General features: G+C 43.5%; 2 protein-coding genes across 2 annotated transcripts in view; both read left to right on the top strand.

Annotated features, from left to right (window-relative positions):
- Positions 1-753: 753 nt before the first annotated feature.
- Positions 754-6,944, top strand: LOC133001569 (eosinophil peroxidase-like). The gene is made up of 13 exons (XM_061071177.1): positions 754-820; positions 1,071-1,158; positions 1,280-1,455; positions 1,549-1,681; positions 1,982-2,111; positions 2,311-2,517; positions 2,630-2,981; positions 3,084-3,244; positions 4,987-5,245; positions 5,449-5,619; positions 5,703-5,940; positions 6,055-6,272; positions 6,487-6,944. Exons 1-13 carry the CDS (start codon positions 754-756, stop codon positions 6,942-6,944), a joined length of 2,658 nt encoding a protein of 885 aa, XP_060927160.1.
- A 5,576-nt stretch (positions 6,945-12,520) lies between these two features.
- The window catches only part of ebf2 (EBF transcription factor 2), a 29,170-nt gene continuing 19,047 nt past the window's right edge, over positions 12,521-22,643 (top strand). Inside the window, exons 1-6 of the mRNA XM_061071659.1 lie at positions 12,521-12,654; positions 14,402-14,558; positions 16,274-16,337; positions 17,837-17,892; positions 18,009-18,082; positions 19,978-20,046. Coding sequence (XP_060927642.1) covers positions 12,521-12,654; positions 14,402-14,558; positions 16,274-16,337; positions 17,837-17,892; positions 18,009-18,082; positions 19,978-20,046 — 554 coding nt within the window. The remainder of the gene's footprint in view (positions 12,655-14,401; positions 14,559-16,273; positions 16,338-17,836; positions 17,893-18,008; positions 18,083-19,977; positions 20,047-22,643) is intronic.

The raw sequence follows: 22,643 nt of genomic DNA, 5'->3' as shown, positions 1-22,643 counted from the left end.
CTGTGAAAAAGTAATTTTTTTGCGAAATAAAAAACCATGTGTCTTTTTCAGTAATAAACCAATCAAAACGTAAAGAGTACATTTTTTCTTCATAATAAATAAAATTAAAGATTTAGTGTTACATAAGAAACAAGTGCTCCTCGTGAATAGTGCAAGACTGAATTCCAGGCTAATGACAACAATTTAAACACAATGGAGTGGTGGTGGTTTGGGTTAGGGTTAGGTTACGTGCTTCGTGTAGACATCATTGACTTATTAATAACAAAGTTATTATAACCTTGATGTTTGTTTTACAGCCACAGCCCTGTTTCCGTAATGAGCACATGCACTCAATTGAAATGCAGTCTCGTCCCCAGATGAATGAGGAAGAAGAAAAGGATTTAATTATGTAAGGAGGATTCCGGTGATGTCACGTCAAACTCAGCCACTATAAATAAAGAGAAGCCTCTGACATCTGACACTCAAGCTGGATGATACACACATCGTCACAGGACCCAAGCTTCAACTTCAACTACAGAGGTTATTATTTATTTGTTTTTACATGTTATTTATTTTCATAGCCTACAGTTAAGGTGCTGTAATATATTAGATTTAATTAAACGTGTTTTCCATTATCTCTTTCAAACTGTTTAATGTTAATTCTGCAAAATATACTTATATGTAAACATTATTATATAACTGAATAATTATTTTTAATAATTTGACGAGTGACTGCATAATGTGATGAATACTTTTTCTTTTCTTTTTCTTCAGATGAATCACTGTCTGTGTGTGCTGGCTGCGGGTCTTTACCTGTACATGCAATGTCACGTAAATGCAGGTGAGTGTTACCTTATCACAGAACAGCTAACAAAATGCATAAATATTTATTCCTTCATGTTTTGTTTTTCAGTTGTTTTTATAAATGTTTTGTAAAATACTATGACTTTGTGACACGAATGAAATTAAGTTAAAGTTAAAATCTAAAATGCCAGTGATAATGGTAACTAAATCATTATCATTCATATTTAAAATTGTATTTATTTGTTCATTTATTCTTATATCCATTTCTCATCATTATTATTTTTCAGAATCTCGTTTGAGCAGGAGTGTTATTGAGAAAGCTGTGGTTGCGGCCAAGGCCACTGTGGACAATACGTATGCATATTCCCGAAAAGAGTAGGTGTAAAAACTGTCTGGTCTTGTGTATTGTCAAATTATTCACTAATTAAAAAATGACAGTAACATCGATCAGTTTTATAAAATGACGCTGACGATATTCTGAATGAAATGTATACAGGAGCATCGCCCGTGTGAGGAGGAATACAGCAAATCCTTCGGACATGCTGCTGTTGCTGAAGCAGCCAGCTGGGCTGACCCGCATGGCAGTGCGGGCTGCAGACTACATGGACATCACTGTGTCACTGCTCAAGCGCTCGCTGCAAAGACGTCAAAAACGCTCCATCAACGCCACAGGTGTGTAACCTTTCACACATTCTCCAGCTTCACCGACAAATATTTGCCATTCGGAGACAGCTGACTTGCCATTTCTCTGCTCGTTTGAATTAGATCTGATCTCTGAAGAAGAGCTGCAGGTCATCGCTAATCTGACAGGCTGCTCTCCCCAGCATCGTGCCCCTTCCTGCAAAACCAGTCCAAACTTAGACAAGTTTCGTACTGCAAGCAGTGTCTGCAACAACAGGTGAGTCAGCTGCTGAGGAGTTCATGGAGGAACCAGGGAGAGCAAATCACAGACATGTTCTCAGCTAATTGAATGCTTAATTTCTGCCCCTGGGGCCAATTTGAAACATTCTTCCAAGTTCTGTCCTTTTCTTCAATTCATTTACCAAATACAGATATTAAAATGATTGTGTATAATTGGAGCAGTAACATTCCTTTGGTAAAATAGCACCAGTAATGTCAAAGACCGGTAGCCTACATGTCAAATATGGTACAATCATGTAAAAGACAAAAAGACAACAAAGGATTTATTTTTTCTCAGAAAACACACTCGCTGGGGGTCAGCGAACACACCTTTCATCCGCTGGCTTCCTGCTGAGTACCAGGATGAAATCTCTCTGCCCAAAGGATGGGACCCTAAGCAGAAGATCAACAACCATTTGCTGCCATTGGTAATGTTGTTAAATATATATTTTAAATGTAAATAAATAGTAAGTAGTAGAAAGTACAGAGATGAACAGTGCTCCAGTAAAGAAAGGAAGCAGAAGCTGAAAATGTAATCACATCTGTAGTTATGCTTATTGATTTTCAGAAATGAGAGGTTGTCAAATATTTTCACCAAGGTGCTGATTGTGTGCATCAAATCCACAGGTGAGAGACGTCTCCAACCATATTATGAACACAGCTAATGCTGATGTGGAGAGTGACCCATTGTACACTTTCCTGGTGACAATCTTTGGCCAATGGACCGACCACGACCTGACCTTCACTCCTCACTCTCCTTCCATCAGCTCATTTAGTAAAGGTATCAACTGTGACAAGAGCTGCGAACGCACAGAACCCTGTTTCCCCATCAAGGTCAGTATCATTACATTACAAACCAAGAGACAAGTTATCCCAAAAGTACAAACACACACACACACACACACATGCACACACACACTAAAGCCGCCTCTTGTCATCAAAACAGATCCCCAGTGGAGACCCCCGCTTCGGCAACCACTCAGAGAAATGCATGCCCTTCTTTCGCTCAGCAGCAGGTTGTGGTTCTGGCAACACAGGTCACCTCTTCGGTGCCAGCAATGTTCGTCAGCAGATGAACGCCCTCACAGCTTTCATTGACTTGGGCCAGGTGTACGGTTCAGATCATACCAAAGCTCGCTTCCTTCGTAAAGAGGGCGGCCTTCTAAGGGTCAACACAAAGCACAAAGACAATGGCCGCGAGCTCCTGCCGTTCGCCGCCGCAGGTGCCAACATGTGCGCGACACGAACCCGCATTACTGGCAACGTCAGTGCTGAGGAGGTGCCCTGCTTTGTGGCTGGTGAGTGGAAGCAAAAATGTTGACATAAAGAGTGCATTGCAAGCTTCAATCCCACTTTGTGGTTGTAATTATTATAACATTTTCCTATGCTTTGTCTCCCAGGTGATGAGCGCTCCAATGAGAACATCGCTCTGACCTCTCTGCACACACTGTTGATGCGTGAGCACAACCGTCTGGTACGTGCCCTGGAGAAACTCAACCCTCACTGGGACGGAGAGAGACTCTACCAGGAGGCCCGCAAGATCAACGGAGCATACTCTCAGGTGCTTAGACACAGGGGCGGCTCCTGGCATAGGCGAAGTAGGCGGTTGCCTAGGGCGCAAAATGCCGAGAGGGCGGCACAAGGGACTGATTTATCATGACGTGACACATGCAATATAAACCAAAACATTCACATCACAACATCATCTTCTAAACCCGGGGACGCACCGGAGATAGAAGCGCAGCGAGGCGCCACGAAAGCTGTCCGCTTCCTTTCCGCGCCCATGTTAAATAATTGGGCTGTTCGCACCGGCAGCGTTGTGCCGGGAAGCTGCGGGCAGCGCCGCGGCCGGCTCGCGATCTGCAGCGATGGTTCCGGGGTCTGTTCTATTTTTTTCGCTCGCTGCGAGCAAATCGGGCCGGAAAACACACTGAAAATTGATATATTTCAAACGATCTATCATGTCACTACAGATATGATGTCGGAAATGGCAACAGAGTTGTAAGTGCTGTTGTGGCGATCTCAGGGTATTCTGCCGTGACTTTAATCCAGGACACCGGCAGAGTTGTTTTCTCAAACATACTTTAAGGGCCGCCGTCATTTGCGATCTCGGGCAGCTGATCTTTTCCTTAAACAGACCTGCTGGATTCACCTGGTTTGTTGACAAATGGGTCCGACAAATACCGTGCTGGTTTGTGGTCAGCGAAAAAGTGACGTGACCGAGACGAGCGTCTTGACATGCATAAAGCATGAGTCATAACGCAGAGGATCCGGTAATTTTTCAAAATAAAACGGTTTTATTTTGGAAAAACTACCGGATAATAGATAAAACAGAAAACATGTAAAATGTTTATTCTTTCTGTGCGGCCCGGTACCAAATGACCCACAAATGGGCCTGTTGCCCTGTTGATTACAATAAATAGGTCTAAAAAATATATGTATTGTGTTTGACTGTCCAGTACTGTTCATATTCATTACATTTAAAAAGCAGACATAAAGGTAACTTAAAAGTTACTTTCCCTAGTAACTAATTACTTTTGATATACAGTAACTGGTGGGGTAAATCAATTACTTTTAAAAGAAGTGACTAGTAACTGTAACTAATTACTAATTTTCAGTAACTTGCCAAACACTGCTTAATCCACACATTTGTCAGTTGTGTCTAAACAGACAGAAACACACAAGCACATACTCTCTTGTGTGTGTGTGTGGGGAGGCGTGTTAGACTGTGGTAAGAGTTGAAGATGAGTCAAAAAAGGATTAAATTATCAGGTGCACGATTCAGAAAGCGCAGCAAAGTAGGGGAGGAGAAGAAAGAACAATATAGAGGTAGAATCACCCCAATTCATCATTAATGTTTATTTTTGTCGACATGACATGATATGCTGTCAGTACAGCTGAGTTCAGACTTTTTATATTTTTATTATATATTTTTATTATTTTTTATAGCTTACAATTTTGTCTGCCTGTGTGTGCATCTGTATACAGTCCAAAAGGTCTTGGGGATGCATGACAATTTGCGTGTGTATGTTGGGGGGGGCGCCATTCTGAAACCCCGCCTAGGGCGCCAACATTGCCAGGGCCGGCCCTGCTTAGACACAACCCAGCTCAAGGCTGTACAAAGGAGGGAAAACCACACATGAATTGTTCCTACATTTAACCAGTGACTACAATAACAATCAAAATGTAATACTGCTGAAGGCCACCAGCTTAGAGAGGGTTGTCACAGCTTAGCTGCATGAGCAGCACAAGTCTTGCATTTATGTGAGATTCAACTGACTCAGTTTCTCTTTTGTTTTTCAGGTTCTCACATACAGAGACTACTTGCTCCACATTGTAGGTCCAGACTTTATTGCCAAGCAGCTGTCCACCTACCCTGGTTATGATGAACATGTGGACCCCAGCATCTCCAATGTGTTTGCCACCGCTGCCTACAGATTTGCTCACCTGATGGTTCAGCCATTTATTAACCGTCTTGATGAGAAATACAAGGAGCACCCTGTTTTTCCCGACGTGCTACTGCACAAAGCCTTCTTCACACCATGGAGGCTGATCTTTGAAGGTATGGCCACAGTCCCTACTTTGTATGACTCAGCTCAATGGAAAATCAGCGTTTAACCACTTTACTGCCTTTGTGGAAATAAACGGCTTCAACTGCTGCAACCATTCATCTACAGTGCACTGCTCATGGATCAAACATCTTAGTCGTTCCCTAAAGAGAGGGAAGATTCAACTGATCATTAAATGATTGTTCACGTTCCTTAGGTGGTTTGGACCCAATCCTGCGGGGACTAATGGGCCGCCCAGCCAAGCTGGCTACACAGAAGCACATGATGCCTGAGGAGCTCACAAACAAGTTGTTCAAGTTCTCTGGTGATTTGGCGCTTGATCTGGCTGCTCTTAATTTGCAGAGAGGCAGAGACCATGGACTCCCAGGTATTTATTTAGTTTTTATACAGTTTGTATCCTTTATCTTTGTTAAGGCCTTTGTGTCAAATTGAACGTGTGGCTCTTTTTAGGATACAACAAATGGCGCAAACACTGCGGGCTCTCGCAACCAAAAAATCTGACAGAGCTGGCAAGTGTTTTGAACAACACAGAAGTAGCCAAGAAACTTCTGTATCTCTATCACACACCTGACAACATCGACGTGTGGATAGGAGGAGTGGCTGAGCCGTTTGTCCGTGGTGGTAGAGTGGGACCCCTCTTTGCCTGCCTAATTGCAACTCAGTTCCAGAAGATCCGCCAGGGAGACCGGTATATTACCCAACTCATGTTTCTAATTATGTCGACATTACTTCACCTAACTGCACCTTTATAGTAATTTGTACAACCAGAGACTTAAAATGACAACAAAGTGTCCAATTTCAGACTTTGGTGGGAGAACAAAGGAGTCTTCACCGACGCTCAGAAGGCGCCCCTGAGGGAAACATCACTCGCCCGCATCATCTGTGACAACACTGGTATCACTGAATTACCTAAAAGACCCTTCCAGTACCGGCCTCGTGGGTCAGGATACACTCAGTGCAGCGACATCCCAGCCTTTGACCTCAGCCCTTGGAGAGAGCATGGTGAGTTGAGTCCCCTCGGTCACAGTTGACAGAGGATCATCAAAGGCAACATGAAGTATTTTAGAGATAACAGATTTCTTCCCTTGACTTTTCTTTAGATTCACATAGATTACCCAATAAATCTGCTACTCCCTGTTTGATTATCAAAAAATATTGAAATTGATATACTAGATGTCTTATTTTAAAATGGAATAGTTCTGTGGTTTGATTGTACCCATTTCTTTATCCACAGGAGTCCCAGCCACCCCTAAACCCACTACACCCACTACACCCCAACGCCCTCACATTGGCAACAATGTTGCCTTCTCTATGCGACTGGGCAACAGTTTTCCTGAAGCTGGCATGCCAATTCCATTTCAAGAGGTAGTCTACAATGGACAGAATAGCTATGATGTGTCGACAGGGTATTTTACCTGTGAGCAACCAGGTGTTTATGAGTTCCAGTTCCACTGCACAATCTTCAGGAAAGCTGCCAGCATAGATCTGATGCGTAACGGAGATCTGATTGTGCACTCATTCACCACCCGGCAAAACAACCGCATCACAGCAAGTGGCAACGCGTATATTAAGCTTGTGAAGGGAGACGAGGTCTATCTGGTGGCCAACCATGGTGACAATGGTCTGACCAGTGACAGCTTCTTTTCAGGGCATCTTCTGTTCACTGAGACTGCTGACACATCTGCTCCTTGACGTCCTCAAAGCCTGCACGTCCTGCAAGTGTAGCAGAGAAACGCTGAGTTTGTTGAAGTCACAACTTTCTGTTCGGAACTTTGTTGACAGAAAGCAAAGTGTCTAACGCATAAGTTTAAGACAGTTTAAAAGCTTTATATGGAATGGTCAGATGATAAGTATAGACTAGTACCTGCACTGGAGACAAAAAAAAAAAGAGGTAATTAGTTATCACATATGTTTTTTATTTGTCTATGGAAGACTGTGAAAAATGACCTGACATTATTTGAGTTGATATGTGTTACATCTGAAAAGTGAATATAACAAGTTAATTAAGCTTAAATTGCAAAAGCTGTATTTTTTGTTGATCTTTCGGGGACACTCTTTCATTTCCTAAGTAAGTGTATGACTTTGAGTTACTTTATTTCGGGCATTATTCATTCTTGGTGGAGAGATTAACTTCTGCATCTGAAAGACTATTATGTAGATACAGAACAAATAGAAGATAATTATTGTTAGCAGACCCAGCTGACGATGACCAGCAGATGGCAGTGGTGTACAACTTAACAATGACAGGAAGGCTGGCACCAGCATCATTTAAAGCTGCTCTGTATACAAATGGTCAAGAAGAACTGTTTTACGGATTTACTGTATTTGCCAGCCAGAAAGTGGGTGAAAAGTTTAGCAAAATGATAATGATAATGGTTATAGGTGTATTTGACCTGCAGTACATCTGTGTTGCTACAAACTAGGATATGAATTAATTACAAAATAATTAGTAGGAAATACCAATTCTGAAGAAAATGCAGTGGGTTGATTGCCTTTTGTAAAACCTGAAGCTAAACTTGTAATGTCCTGAATATGTGTGAAGAGGCAGTTGAAGAGTTTGAATGTATGTAAACTGTAGTGTAAGCACTGTTGAATGTCAAATAAAGGTAATATATTGTGCATGTGTGAAAAAGTCTTCCGCATACATCAGAGATATAATAGAGAATCTATAACAGAGAAACAATTATACGTAAAATGTTTTTGCAGGTGTAGAAATGAATACTTTGTGAATGTGTATTTAAAGGTTCAGTGTGTCTCTCCTTCCAAGTGTGTAGAAAAATCTACAGTGGCCTTCAGGTAATGTAAAAATACAATAGGGTATCTCCAGACAAACTCCACACACTGGCTTTTCCTCTTAATACAAATGTTCTCTTCACAACGCAAACTGATATACATGGAGTCACCTGCTGTCTTGGAAAACAAAAAACAGAAGGTAACAGGGCAAAATCTCAAAATTATTATTGTTAGACCTAAATCTGACCAACAATCCAAGCTATCGATATCTGCCACAGAAAAAGGCTGAAATGGAACACACCAGACCATAGTGTGCACCCAAACCCTGGTAAAAAACCTGCATAAGGACAATAAACCCTTTTGTTGCTGCTTCACTCACAAGCAAAAGCACTACTCAGCTGTTGAATCACATCAAGTAAAATCAAGATAACACGCAGCCTAGTAGCAAAACACTTCCTTGGTATTAACTGGGACATTATGAAGACAATAATGCTTATTTGTAAGAAGTTGGTTTCCTGTCAGACAAATGCTGAACCACCTCTCGACAGTACTTCTGGAGTCTTGCACGTTCAAGTGGGCACTTGCCGGACACGATGAATAACTTCACTCACTTCAGTAAAAGGGGAAACATCATAAATGTCTTTAACTGCACATATGCTTTTAATGTTATATGATGAGACAGAGTGTGTGGTGTGAGAGGTTCAGCATATCAAAGTTTGGAATAATGTGCCTAGCAGATGCTGGAGGTAAAAAATATGTTCACCCAATTCTCCAGAAAACCAAAAATGTCTCACTTTATAAAACTTAAAAAATCATTGCACACTTAATAGTAATGCAGGTCTTACAGCGTGTGATATTCAGAAGTACTACAGTGAACGTTTTATTATACATCAATAACTCTGACAAAGTCCTCTTCAGGCTTCTCTCATACAGCTGCCTTGTGTATTTTCGTTGGAGGAATTGATTTAAGTGCAGCTCTTGTATTGAGAGGGATCCCAATGTGTGTTAAAAGTTTTGTGGATTTGAGTTTTTTTGGTATTGAGGAATGAGGCTAAATGTGGTCGCTGCCCCAGGGGATCCCAATCCCTTTGCCTAAATAAGTAAACAAAACCAAAGAAGAGCAATATATGGCGATCGATTGGGAGGGTGGTGGGCCGCAGCTCTGTTGTGTTCAGCGGAGGAGAGGAGGGACGGGGACCAGCTGCTGCGCCCCCAGAGCATCCCCCCTGCACACACACACACACACACACACACACACACACACACACACGCCACGCCCCCCTCTGACCTCCGTGGACACCGTGCCATCCTCAGAGAGTGGCTCCGGGTGTCCCATGGGAGCAGGGGAATGCTGGAGAGGACGAGCGGCACACGATACCCCATTGTTTGGTTAAGCAGTCACTGATCCTCTCCCTCCCTCCTCCACCTCCTCCACCCTGAAGCGCACGGGCTGACCGACTCAACGGGTTAAATTGATTAGAAAGACGTTTGTGGTTTGACTAATCTCCTCCCCCCCTCCCTAATTTTCGCCCCTTGCTGCTCACAGCTTGGCCAAATGAGACAAAACCACACACTTTTATTGGACAGGTCCTGGCGGGTTGTGTGGATGCTCAGGGCGCACGCATCCTCTCTGTGTCTCCCTCGCACCTGTGGAGAGACACGTGGACTGCCCACAGACTCAACCCAGTCTGCCATCCACTGCAAAACACACAACACTGCCGAGGAGAGAAGGATTTCTTCTGTTCACTTTTGCTGCACAATCAGTTTATTCTGCCACATCTAAAACTTTCTGTGAGTCTGATCTTGGGTTCCAGCCATAATGCTATAACCCTCTCTTTGTCTAGGTATTCTTTAGACAAATTAAATTGTAATTATAACTTATTCAATTCAGAGGCTGGTTAATTAAAATAAATAACCCAAGTGGATATATGGGTGAATACACCGTCTCTGAAATGGGATAAGTCCAAATGGCTTCTTGATAGAAAACAATCTCAGAAACCTTCCTGATCGACTTATTAATGACTTATTTCAAACTGACTCATGGTTTTCACCACCAGGACCTCACTAATATAAGCTTTGTGTGACACACTGGAGAAACTGTTTCTAAAACCTCCATCGCTGCGCAATGGTGCTTTAAATATATTCTCTTCAATTTCTGCAACTTTTATTTTGCAGGAGAAGCTTCAATTTTGCGCACGCGTCCGTCCACTCTGCGTCAATTGAATGTTTTCAACAAGGCATTAAACCAACCTTGATCTGTCTGCACAGTTCAAGAGGTGCTCCTCCTCTTAGAGAACCAGTACATCCATGTGCGCAATTTGAGAGCGCAAGTCCGAAAGGCAAGGAAGATTAGCAGCGTCTGGAGGAATTTCATATTTAAGTGTGTGTCATCATATTTAGATTTTTCACGCTTAAATGGAGCTGTCAATCATGTTTTTGGGGAAGTGTGTGAGGGACGTAGACAGGGCGGGGACTCGGGAGCATGGATTCCCCAGGACTGCTCTCATAATTGGGGGAACATCTGACTTTGTCCCGCGCTGGCAGATGGTGGGTTGGGGCGGGTTCCAAAGGGGGGAGATTTACATTCATTGTCCGGGCACACAACCTCCACCCAGAGACAATGGTCTCGGTGAGGGGCGAGGAACCAAGGATGGAGAAGAAAAAAAACTTTCCTTTTCAACACCAAACGACCGGGAGCGGAAATTAATTTCTGGGCAGCAAAAACCTGCTCCAGAACACGGTGGAGCTTTAATTTCGTTTTGTTGAGGCTGAAAAGAAACCACAGAAAGTTAGAGAACAAAAGTCTGAAATTTAGTTTTTATTTCTTTACATTATTGAAAAAAAAAAACCATTTGGGTTGTGTAGGAAATACTTTGAGTTAGCTAGTGGAGTTTATTTTTCCAAGACCTTTCCATGAAATTATCCAAATCAGCAGCTCGATTAACTTTTTCACAAATAATTACTTTAATATCCAAATACATCGCCTCCCATAAATATATATATATTACATTTTACATGTGGCCCTTGACTGAATGCATGAGCAGTGTGGATTTGAGGAGACGCTTCTCCTGTATTGATTAAGAGCTCATTTCGGGCCCACTGTCGCGCTGCGCTCCGGACGCCACTCGGAGCTCTGCGCTGCTGGCGGTGATTGATGGAGCAAGCAGACCAGTCCATTGTTGCTTGTGACACTGATGCGATGCCTCCTCAGCGGAATCAGTGCGTTCAAAGCGGCAGACGGCAGAGCTGCTGAATGCGCGCCCGTCGAGAGCGCACTTGTGTTGAATGCTTGACTGGAGTGAAAAGACCGAACAGGATCCGCTGCTGCTGCGGACACTGTTCGGAGCAGAGGACGATTCAATTCAATTTCATGTGCATCTCTAAGCTCCAAATCATAACGTACATTATGTCAAGGGCCAGGCACTTTATATATAGTGAGGATGAGACCTTAAAAGTTAATGAGCAACGTTTCCACCAATGGGCAAACAGTAAGAGAAAAAAGAGACTTCTTCTTAACTGGAAGAAACCTTAGTAGAGCCAGACTCAAAGTGGCCACCTGCCTCGACCGGTTGGGTGAGCAATGAATGAAAACCACAATTAACAAGTGGCTTTGGGATTAATAATTAGATGTAAATACAAAACATTTAGAGATTGAAATACACACGTTATGAGATTTACGCATTGATTTTGATGTTGAATAATGAGAATATTATTGATCTCAGAGGCTTAACCCATCTCTTGACATGCACACACATTATTCACATTTAAATTTCAATAAGGACAATGACAATTATAGGTGTAATTCGAATACATATTTATTTCTTAAATTACAATCTGGGGTTAACACTTTCTCTATATAAACGCCAATAATTTGTTCCCCTGCCTGGTCACCCTTCTCGAAGTTAACGTGTGTGAAAAGTTTACAGAAGGAGTCACCGCTTGGATGCTGAATGTGGCAGAAGTCCAAACAACGGATGCACTTTACACCAATGAGAGCATCCATTTCAACAATCGGTTCCCCATATGGCACTAAAGCCCCTCCTCCACGCTCTATCCCGGCAGAGGGTCTCATTCATGCTCCAAGACAGCGGTTCACTGCGAAGCTTCCTGGCCCTCGGATCAACTGTTCTGATCCGGTCCGGCCTCTTGACAAAGGGAGACTTTCTGCACACTGACATTTAAACATTATCCTGAGACGGAGCTGGAGACGGCGTGAGGAGTTCATCCAACCGAGCAGGTGATCGTTTGCGCTCCAACTGACGCAGGAGATTTGCGCTTGGACAATGCTCGCAATCAGTGGGGGAGTGTATTTATTATCATTGTTTGAGCCTTAAAAGAAACTCTGTGAGGATTCTTTTTTCTTTGAGACGCCCTGTGAAACATCCCACAGCACCGGTCACTTACACTGGAGGAGCGCAGATTCTTGGGGTGGACCTTCTGTTGTTTGCCAAAGTGCTTCAGCTCTCCAAACACAGTTTTTACATTTCCCCCGATAAGTTCCTAAAAAGTGCACCACGCCATAGGACGGGGTTTAAATGTTCGGGATTCAGGAGCATCTGATACGAGAAGTGAGCGGATTAAAAGAGAGAAGTCTTGGAGAGGAGATGGATCCGATCCGGTCGTGGGTGCGTAATGTCGGGGTTGTGGACGCGAACGTCGCGGCGCAAAGGTACAGTACAAACCCGCTCATCTGTTGACATGTCGGCAGCTCATCATTAAGACTCAAGCTCTTCACAAACCTGACAACCGTTATTTTCATTTTCACAATATAGTTCATATTATTTTAATATTTAACATGTGAACATGCGTCAGAAAAGAACCGTAAACTACTTGTTGCAAAAGATGACACGAGTCCTCTTTAATTAAACTGCTTGATATTGAATGGAAGAACATGTCTCTATTATTGTAATTATTATTTCATTGTTTTAAGGAAAGCTCTGGTTTTGTGAATATAAAGAAAGTTGACCCATGTTGCAAAACGTAAAACTAATAATCAGAACTTTTGACTTTGATTTAAAGTCATGTGGTCGGTGAATTTCCTGATGTGCAAAAGTTCAGTTTAACACTTTTAGTTTATACAATTAAATTTAAGATAATTTCAAATGTCTCTGTGTAAAGGACAACATCACAGTCTATTTTCCTACGAGCAGCGATTCCAGCTGATGTTGCTGATGTTTTCAATCTAAAATAGAACATCGGCCACTTAACGTCTCTTCTCATTAGCAGATGTGAATCATTCTTCTTCGTCATCCTGTTTCTCACATTTCACTCGATGTTCGATCATCCTCTTCACATTTATAATTACTACATCAAACATTCATCAGTGTTTTCATTCTACAAACCGAAGTGTAGAAATCAGCTATAAAAACGCTGCAGGATGAAGAAAAATAAAAATGGCAACAAGTTAGTCATAATAAATAATAATGATAATAAAATAGCAGTTAATTACAGAACGTTATTATGGCGTAATTCGCACTGTAAGATTATTATTTGATATAAACGATTCTATTTAACGTTATAATTTCAGGTTATTTGACAAAGGTAAATTGTTGCAGTTTATTTATGAACAAATTTAATCCATGCGTTTTTTTTTCTTAAAAGAAATGTGGCTGTCTCAACAAAATCAATAATGTACTCAACTATGAATGATCTAAAAAAAATCTAAAGCCCTAAATTATATTTACAGAAAGACTCTCCTTCAGATTTGATCATGTTTTTTCATGTAAATGACGTGAAACACTGATTAAATGTGTTTTTTTTTAATTCAACAGTCAGGGGCCCACTTTTCAAACAAGATGCTGCAACATCTGTCTCAATCAAAAGAGCTAATTCAACCTTCAACCTTTCTTCTTTTTTTTTAGCTAAATCTTCAGTTTTGCTTTTCCTTATTTTTTCGCCTTTTTCCTCCTGGTCTTTGTGTAATTTCCTGGTTCATATTAAGCTGTTATACAGATGGGATAAAAAGGCCTTCAAGTTATAAGAAAACAAAGTATTCATAAATAATGCATTTTTTAAGTACAATATTGCGTGGATGAATGTTTTAATAATTAGTTTGAGAGAGAAAACTTTGGAATTAATTAGAAACAATGTGATTTTAAAACCATTTATATATTTGAATAAGTGCCTTTACAGTGCCAGTAAATCAAACATAATTGAAATGCATGTTAATATAGTTTTAATCATTTAATGCAGCAGAGGAAAGTGTCTGGTCTTCAGTTAAATTAGTTTAATCTAGATTAAATATGTTCAACCGCCAACAGATTACAGGCCTCTGCATTGATAGATGCAAATTTAGTCAAAGACATCCTTTATATTCATCAGTGCAGTTTATATAAGACAACATGAATGGTTTTTGATATTATGAAGGTGCATGTGAGCTGACTGTCTCTCTCTCTCCCTCTCTGTTGTGTTTACAGTGGAGTGGCTCTGTCCAGGGCTCACTTTGAGAAGCAGCCCCCCTCCAATCTGCGCAAGTCCAACTTCTTCCACTATGTGCTGGCGCTCTACGACAGGCACGGCCAACCTGTGGAGGTGGAGAGGACCGCGTTTGTGGACTTTGTTGAGCATGACAAGGTGTGTGAGCGTGTCTCTCAGTGTTTACCTCAGGATCCTATTAGCCCACTACACAGCTGTCATCTCCACAGTTTTAAACATGCTGAGGAAAAAACTGTGAATAACAACGGGACGTGTTTAGTGAGAGACGGGATATTTCGGCTGCACCCAGGTGCTCCACTTGTTCTTCCCCATCCCCAGTAAAGCCAAGCATATCGAACAGCTGACGGCTACATGTTTACACAAGCTTTACCCTCGATGAGCTGATGATGTGGGATTGAAAAGGAATATCTAATGACTAATTAGCAGCTTGCCTCATTAGGAGGACATCACTACTTTTTAAAAATGCAAATTGTGCTCGCTCCTGTTTAGTTATACAGTGAACTAATCATCAAAGTGTCTTTTCCTTCATGTCGCCCCCCCCCCCCTCCCGTACTCTAAATACTGCTGTGGGGGGAACTGGATTCCTCAGGTTGGACAAGACTAAAATAAGGAAGGGGTAAAGTGTTGAGGTAGAAAGAGAGTGGAGAGGGGAGGCAGCCATGGAGAGGGAGCCTTATGCCCAGTGTTGATGGATGTTTTTGCCTTGTGGTGAGGGGAGAGGACCCCTCCTAAAGCGGCAACATCTCTCCCCCGTGAGAAAGACAAGAGTTCACCATCCCGAAAGTTCAAATATAGTTCCCCTCAGAAGGGGGGTAAATGGAAGCGCTAATGCCAGGCCTGAAAGCTGTCAGTGGGCTCCCCTCAGTGCCACACAGGCCAGGGCAGAGTGATATGGCGACAGCGGAGGAGTTCATTTTCTGCATGGTTACCCTGGCATCTGTTTTTGCTTTGTAATTATGGCGAGGTAGAGTGATGGCTCGGCGAAATAAATGTTCCTCTGTGTATATTTACAAAACTTATGAAGCCAGGCATCCATTTATCTCCTGATGTGTCTCACTCTCGCTTCTGATATTAAGTTTTTGAGCTCTGCTTCTTTCCAACTTATCTACTTGCATCTTAATTCCCTCACGCCTTCCCCTTCGTCTCGCAACTGTCTCCTTCTCCTGGTTCCTCCTCCTCCTCCACCAACATACTCCTTCTCGCTGCTGCTCTCTCGCTCTCGTCTCTGCGATGCCAGCCTCTTGGGTTATTGGACCAGAGAGCATTCCTTTGAGACCACTTAGAAAGACCAGGAGAGGTAGAGGAGGAGAAAGAAAGAGGGGGAACCGGAGACAGAGAGGGGGGAGAGAAGGAAGAAGCGAATGGCTAGTGGAGAGCCTGCGGGGAAGGAGGGATAGCAGAAAGGAAGTTTTTCTGTCAAGCTCGACTGCTGCTCAGTCTCACATACAGTACTTTCCACACTACAACACACTTGGCACTACACACACACACACACACACACTCACATGCACATATAACCCTGCCTGTACTACCTTGTTGCTCTGAGGACCCCTGCATTTAAACACAAGGTTTTAGGAGCTCTTGTGAGACATGATAGTTCAACCTCTAACAAAGAACATCCCACTCAAGGTTAAACCCGCAGCCTGTGAGAACAACGCAGCATCCCACACAGGCTTTGAGCCGACAGCCCTCTGATCTCCATGCTGCTCCCGGGGAAGGGACGAGCTGCAGGATTAGGAGAGACTCAATGTGCTTAACACTGCTTGGGGATGCCCAGCTGTACTTATCTGTGCCACAGATGTGCCTAACTGTATGCCCTGCGTTTTGTCTGTCCGCCCCATTCTCTCTCCAAGGAGCAGACAGGAGAGAAGACCAACAACGGCACGCACTACAAGCTGCAGCTCCTCTACAGCAACGGTGAGTAGAGTCAATCACAAGCTCATGGGTTGCAGGTCGATATTCTTTGGCCTCTGAGGTGTACATACAGTTCACCAGTGACCCTGGTGTGCCAACCCAACACACATCTTTCCGACATCATCCTCTCCTTCCTTAACTATTTTCACCGAGCTCCTTCCGCTCATGATCACTGGGGTTTGTACAATTCAATGCTCAGCTGTGGGAGGAGCCGCTTCCAGGCTCGCACGTACACGGAGAAATGAGGTACATGTTGCTACCCGGCTCCCCTCCTCAGCCGCCCAGCTCCTCCAACCCCCCATGGTGCTTGAACATCAGATCGGGGGGATACACAGAGAAATTTGGTTCCCATGAGCCACTGCTGCCCCTACTCTGCCATCGCACTGGCACCCATGGGAGAGAAGATAAAAGACATGTTCTAGAGCAACCCCCTCGTACACTCTCCGTACACACACATACACACACACGCCCGTACATGCAAGCACATGCACCAAAAGCACTTTCTCTACATCCCCTCCTCTCATCCCCTTCCCCCAAGCAATATCAAAGGCATCTCAATCGAGACTTTGATGAGGAGAACACATTTTTAAAAGCAATACTCTACAAAGTCTCTATAAAAATTCCTTGAGTAATGCGCTCCTCTCTCAAGAAGCAATTCGTTACATGTCGTTTCCCTCTCCGGTGTGATTCACGTTGGAAGTTCCAGAGCATCCAGAGGTTGAGGTGATTCTAGAAATCTCACTCACTGATCACAGAGAAGTCAGAAACAAGCATAAAAAGTATAAATTAAAAAATTTAATCCCTCAACATATTGATCGTTTTGCTATTTTACCTGTTGGTGCACAACTGGTCTCACATCGGTCAACGGAACCTGACAATAAAACAAACGTTTACACAGAAATAACCACAAGAATAACAAGTCTGACAAATCGTGAGAATCTGGTGGTAAATTCTGGCCTCAAAGCAGAACATGAGTAATAATCATCAAACATCAAATAACTCTCAATCCCCTCGGAAACCATCAGAGAGAAAATATGAACTGCATGCCAATCTTATTCCTCCATGTTTGCTGGACAGAGTTCAGTGCTTTTTCTGAGCACTTGTCCTAAAAAAAAATTGATATCATAAATCTTTCCATTTCATTTTGAGAATATTCAACGCATTGGACTTCTCTTTATTTGAGTAGGTTAACAAGTTTAGGCACAAAATACGGCTGCTTCTTTTATGGTGATACTTGATCATGACTGAAACAACTTGTGTTTTGCAGATGTGATTTAAGCCACTCAGCATTCATTTACTATGGTTCAATGGTGTGAAGCTTATCCACACAATAAAAATGTATTTTTTTAGCTTGATCTCGCATCTACTCATCGAGTGCATATATTACATTTCTTTGGAAAATTAATTAAACATAATAATTTGACATTAAAAACCTAACTCTTGCCCATATTAAACAGTTTGAGCCTGTATTAGCAACTCACTTCTGTGTTTTCTTTGTTCAGGGGTTCGAACGGAGCAAGATCTTTATGCACGACTCATCGACTCTGTCACTAAACAGGTTAGTAAACTTTCCTTAAGTCTTCTTGACGTGGACTCCACCTCCAGCTCCATTAATAGACGTGTTATCGTTTCTACATGATATTTAATCTGTCCCTTTGCTCACTCTCTTCTCAGCCTATAGCATACGAGGGACAAAACAAGAACCCAGAAATGTGCAGAGTTCTGCTCACACACGAGGTTATGTGCAGGTGAGTGTTACACACGCAGAGAAAACACACGCACACTCATTGAAACTTCCACCCGCAGGGACCAAATCCAAATATCCATTACTCTCCTTCACTCTGCTCTGTCTCAGTCAGCTTGAAATGTGGTTTTGGGATGACGCTTGGGGCTCTGTAGGTTTCTGAAAACTAGACTGTGGTTGAACCTTAAGTCAAGGCTGTCCGTCATCATCCTTGTTACAGTGGTGGCCCCCTGTTGGTTTCTGCTGTATCGCAGCATGTTCCCATCCAGCTCCTGTTTCTTCCCGGACCCTCTTTCTCTTTCTCTTTGGCTCTGAGTTTTTTAAATAGACCTCAGCTGACTGGCAGCAGACGCACCTAAGGGGAATAATCCACCTTTTCCTCATCAATTCTGTAGCACCTCTCTCCAGTTGAGGCAGCATCTTTTGAACAAGTGTGTTACATTACATTACATTACATTACATTACATTACATTACATTACATTACATTTCATTACATTACATTACATTTCATTTAGCTGATGCTTTTATCCAAAGCGACTTACAATAAGTGCATTCAACCCCGAGGGTACAAACCAAGAACAACAAGAATCAAGAAAGTACAATTTCATGAAAAATAAAGCAAAACTACAAAATGCTATAAGTAAGTGCCATTTAAGTGCTACTAAATTGTTAGTTTCAAAAATTGTTAATTTATTTATTTTTTTTTTTATTTTTAGATTTTTTTTATTCAAGGTGTAGTCTGAAGAGGTGTGTTTTTAGTTTGCGGCGGAAGATGTGTAAACTTTCTGATGTCCGGATGTCAATGGGGAGCTCATTCCACCATTTAGGAGCCAGGACAGCAAACAGTCATGATTTTGATGAGTGTTTAGCTCACAGTGAAGGAGCAACAAGCCGATTGGCCGAAGCAGAGCGGAGTGAACGGGCTGGTGTGTAAAGTTTGACCATGTCCTGGATGTAGACTGGACCGGATCCTTTTGTTGGTTCAGCCAGTGTCAGAAAGTCCCTGAAAGAGCCTGGTTTAAGAAGTGTCATCATGGTTTAAGGACCAAAGGGGTTTTGGGTTAGAACATGGGTCTAATGTTGCCAATATGGATGGAGAAGAAGTTGAGGAGAGTGGTGTGGAAGTGGGGCAGTGACCCAGGATCCCGGGGGCAGCAGGGGGAAAGGAGAGGGGGGGGTGGGATGGAGGCGAAATGGGCTTAGACGGAGTGGGCCTTGCCATTGTGTAGCCAGCAGATGCCCGAATGTGACTCACAGCTGGCTAATAACAGAGCCGAGGAGGCAGAGGGCAAGCGTCACAGCTGGGGAGTGAGGCCGTCTGACAGGGGGGCGGAGGGGGGGGCAGGGCAGGGCCAAGCTGGGACACGAGAGGGGTGAGGCGAGGTGTAGGGGTGGCAGATGGTTAGGGGTGGGGGCACTTTTGTTATGCAGTGAAGGGGACTTTGGGGAGGGGGGGGCGGCCAGCAGGCTCCTCGGACAGGACTGCTGACGAATGGTATGATGTTGTGTGTGTGTGTGTGTGTGTGTGTGTGTGTGTGTGTGTGTGTGTGTGTGTGTCTGTGCGCACGCAATAAGGCTGTGTGGGGGTTGAGTTTGATTTTGAAATCAATGTGACAGATTGCCTGGCTGGCTTTTCACTTTTGAATGGTCTCTCACTGTTTGTAGGGTGTGTTGTTGTACCTTTTCTTCCTCTTCTCTTCTTTTGTCTCTCCTTCCCCTCCCCTCTCATGCCTCCTTTGTGTGCTGCTGGATCTCGGCCGACTGCGAGGCACAGTGCAGTCTGGGCCCGAGGATGTGGACGGGCCAGACAAATGATGTCTCCTCTTGTTTAATTTGTTTGTTTCTCCAACACTAACTTATTTCATTCCTCTTTTGTGACTCTTTATCTGCCCACTCAGCCGCTGTTGTGAGAAAAAAAGCTGCGGCAACCGAAACGAGACGCCCTCCGACCCCGTCATCATTGACAGGTAATGAGATCAAACCCATGCTCCCTCACAGTGGCCGTCACCTCAAACAACATTGTCCTTCCTTTGTGTATATGCACCCACACACACACACTCACACACAGCGCCAATGATCATGAAGACTCTTGTGCTGAGATCTTACCAATCACTTACAGCCAAAGAGAACAGCGTCAGGCTGCAACACAGAACATTTTCAGATATCACCTCCGGGTAAAATCTGGCGAATTTGCTACGGATTTTACCCGCCAGGTGCAGCAGACGGGGACAGGAAGTGACCTATTAACTCTGCTACGGTGATCACATGATCATGTTTACAGCACCCTGACACCGTTGTCCCCTCTCATCACCACAAACTCTCTAGACATCTTCATGGGCGTCTTTTACGTGTGTACAGATGCTCTTTCACTGGGACATTTTTTTGTTCTTTTTTATTTTGTATTTTTGCGTCCCCTGCTGTGTTCTCACATCAACTTCTCCTGGACATTAAACCAGGAGTCCAGGTGGATAAAGTCACTGAAAACTGCCGAGCCTCTCACTCAGACATTTGCGTTCACACGGACTGTGGAGTTCGGTGCACGTCTGAAAGCAGCTTTACAGTATGTGTCGGTCTCCCACGTGTTTCTCTCTCTTCAGCTTTATGTTTATCTGTTGATCTATCCTCGGCCTTCAGGGATCTGTCTCAGTTTGGCCTCTCATTACGTTTAACAGCCGACACTGCACCTGAAACCTGTCAGGGGCATATATTTTCTTTTTATCTGAAGCATGTGGATCTCTCATACGATCAGACAGGCTCACACATGTAGCGAATGTTCTCCCTGAAAACCAGTTATCTGGCTTAAAGGCGGATGACCACGGCCATAATCAGCGTGTGTGAGGGCCTTCACGTCCGAGGGATTTCGGAGGTCTCGCGTGTCTGCCTGGCATTAACTAGTGTGATGAATGCTCATAAGCGGGCCGCATGTGAAATACCTTCTCTGCGATGTCATAGATGCAACCTTCTTCACCTTTCCCTCCCTCAATCCCTGCTTTCCTCTCCCCCTTTACTTCCTTCTCTCTTTCCCTATGATTGTCTGTCTAGAAAACATTCACTTCATACACGTCAAGGACCCTTTTCTTTCCCCTCCTCAGTTCAAGCTGGCTGGCCGTTGACAGTGTGTCTCAGAGGATCTCGGCTGAAGATAGTTTTCATATAATGGAAAAATCGGGCTGTTGTCTTCTGAATTTTCCCAGAATACCTTCGGAGCAGCTGCTTTTCTCATTAACTGTAGCACATTTCTCATCCAATAACCCCTCTGCGCTCTTTTTATACTTCCTCCTAAACATGGCTAAACCTCTATGAAATGTGTTTGTAAGTGGCTGGGCAGCGTGCTGGTGTGGAAAGAGCGATGTCAATCTTGGTATGACTCTGTTTGTGTGTGTTTGTGTGAGAGAGAGAGGATTGATATAACTGGAATCATTGACCTACTGTACTCTCTAATCACACCAGGCATAACCCGTCCCGATAGGGGCATGTGTCCTGATGGGGGTTCTCCCTCTTGACTGGACTGCGAAATCCTCTCCTCAGGGAGCAGCCTATTAGCAGCCAGTTAATTTCTAATAAGCCAATGGAATTTTGCATGGCCCTGTGCCCTTTTATCCCACCTTATGTGCACTCTCTCATTTGTGTGTGTGTTTGTTAGTGTGTGAGTGTGTGTGTGTGTGTGTGTGTGTGTGTGTGTACATACAACATACATGGAAAACAAGAGCTAGAGCAGAAAGATTGACAGGCCAAGATGTGTGTGTGTGTGTTCTGAGTATGTTTTTCAATGTTTGTGTGCATACAAACGGATGTATATTTTCATATGTGTGTGTGTGTGTGTGTGTGTTAGCATCCTTGCACATTTATTTATGTATGTATATGGATGTATGTGCAATTGTCTGTGTGTCTAGATGACCCCTACTCTGACCTTTTTCCCTAGTCACTGTTTGGCTCTTAAATAATTCATGTGTATGCGTGGATATATGTGTGTGTGTGCAGCCCATGTCCAATTGTGTGTTTGGTGTTGTGTGTCTGTGTGTGTGTGTGTGTGTGTGTGTGTGTGTGTGTGTGTGTGTGTGTGTGTGTGTGTGTGTGTGTGTGTGGAGGAGACGGTCTGTTTCTGTGGCTCCAATAATCAGCCTCCTGCTCCCAGCCCCAACACCTGTTCTCCAATTAACATGCAGCGTGCTGGGGCCCACTCGCCCCAGTCGCCCAGCCGCCGCTTTCTACTCCTTTTCTTCCTCTTTTCCTCCTTTTTTTCCCTCTATGCTCCCTTCCTCCCCCCCGCCTCAACTTGTGTCTGTACTTCTGCGCACCTCTCTCTCGCTCTTTTACATTTGCTCCCACATGCTCCTCCCGTGCACTTCTCCGCTCCCGGTTTCTTAATTCCCTTGCTCTGCTTCTTCTTCCTTCACGTTTACCCTCTCCTCCACCACCACCACCCCGCTTCCCTTTAGCCTGTCTAATTTTGCCATAATTAGGCGGTGTCATTAGGACACCTACCCAAGCACAAGGGAGTTTGCAATTCCCCAAACGACCCAAACCCCCTCTTTTCTAATCTCCTTTCCATATTGTTTCAGTT

This window comes from Limanda limanda, chromosome 5 (genome assembly GCF_963576545.1).
Source record: "Limanda limanda chromosome 5, fLimLim1.1, whole genome shotgun sequence".
NCBI lineage: Eukaryota > Metazoa > Chordata > Actinopteri > Pleuronectiformes > Pleuronectidae > Limanda > Limanda limanda.
The sequence above is the reverse complement of the archived record's forward strand: the minus strand, read 5'-3'. Positions and strand labels throughout refer to the sequence as shown.

Bases quoted from the DNA above. Each gene is read 5' to 3' on its own strand.
- LOC133001569 (XM_061071177.1), top strand. From the start codon at position 754: ATGAATCACTGTCTGTGTGTGCTGGCTGCGGGTCTTTACCTGTACATG. The intron at 1,456-1,548 runs GTGTGTAACCTT...CGTTTGAATTAG, and splicing joins ACGCTCCATCAACGCCACAG to ATCTGATCTCTGAAGAAGAG. The intron at 2,982-3,083 runs GTGAGTGGAAGC...TTTGTCTCCCAG, and splicing joins GGTGCCCTGCTTTGTGGCTG to GTGATGAGCGCTCCAATGAG.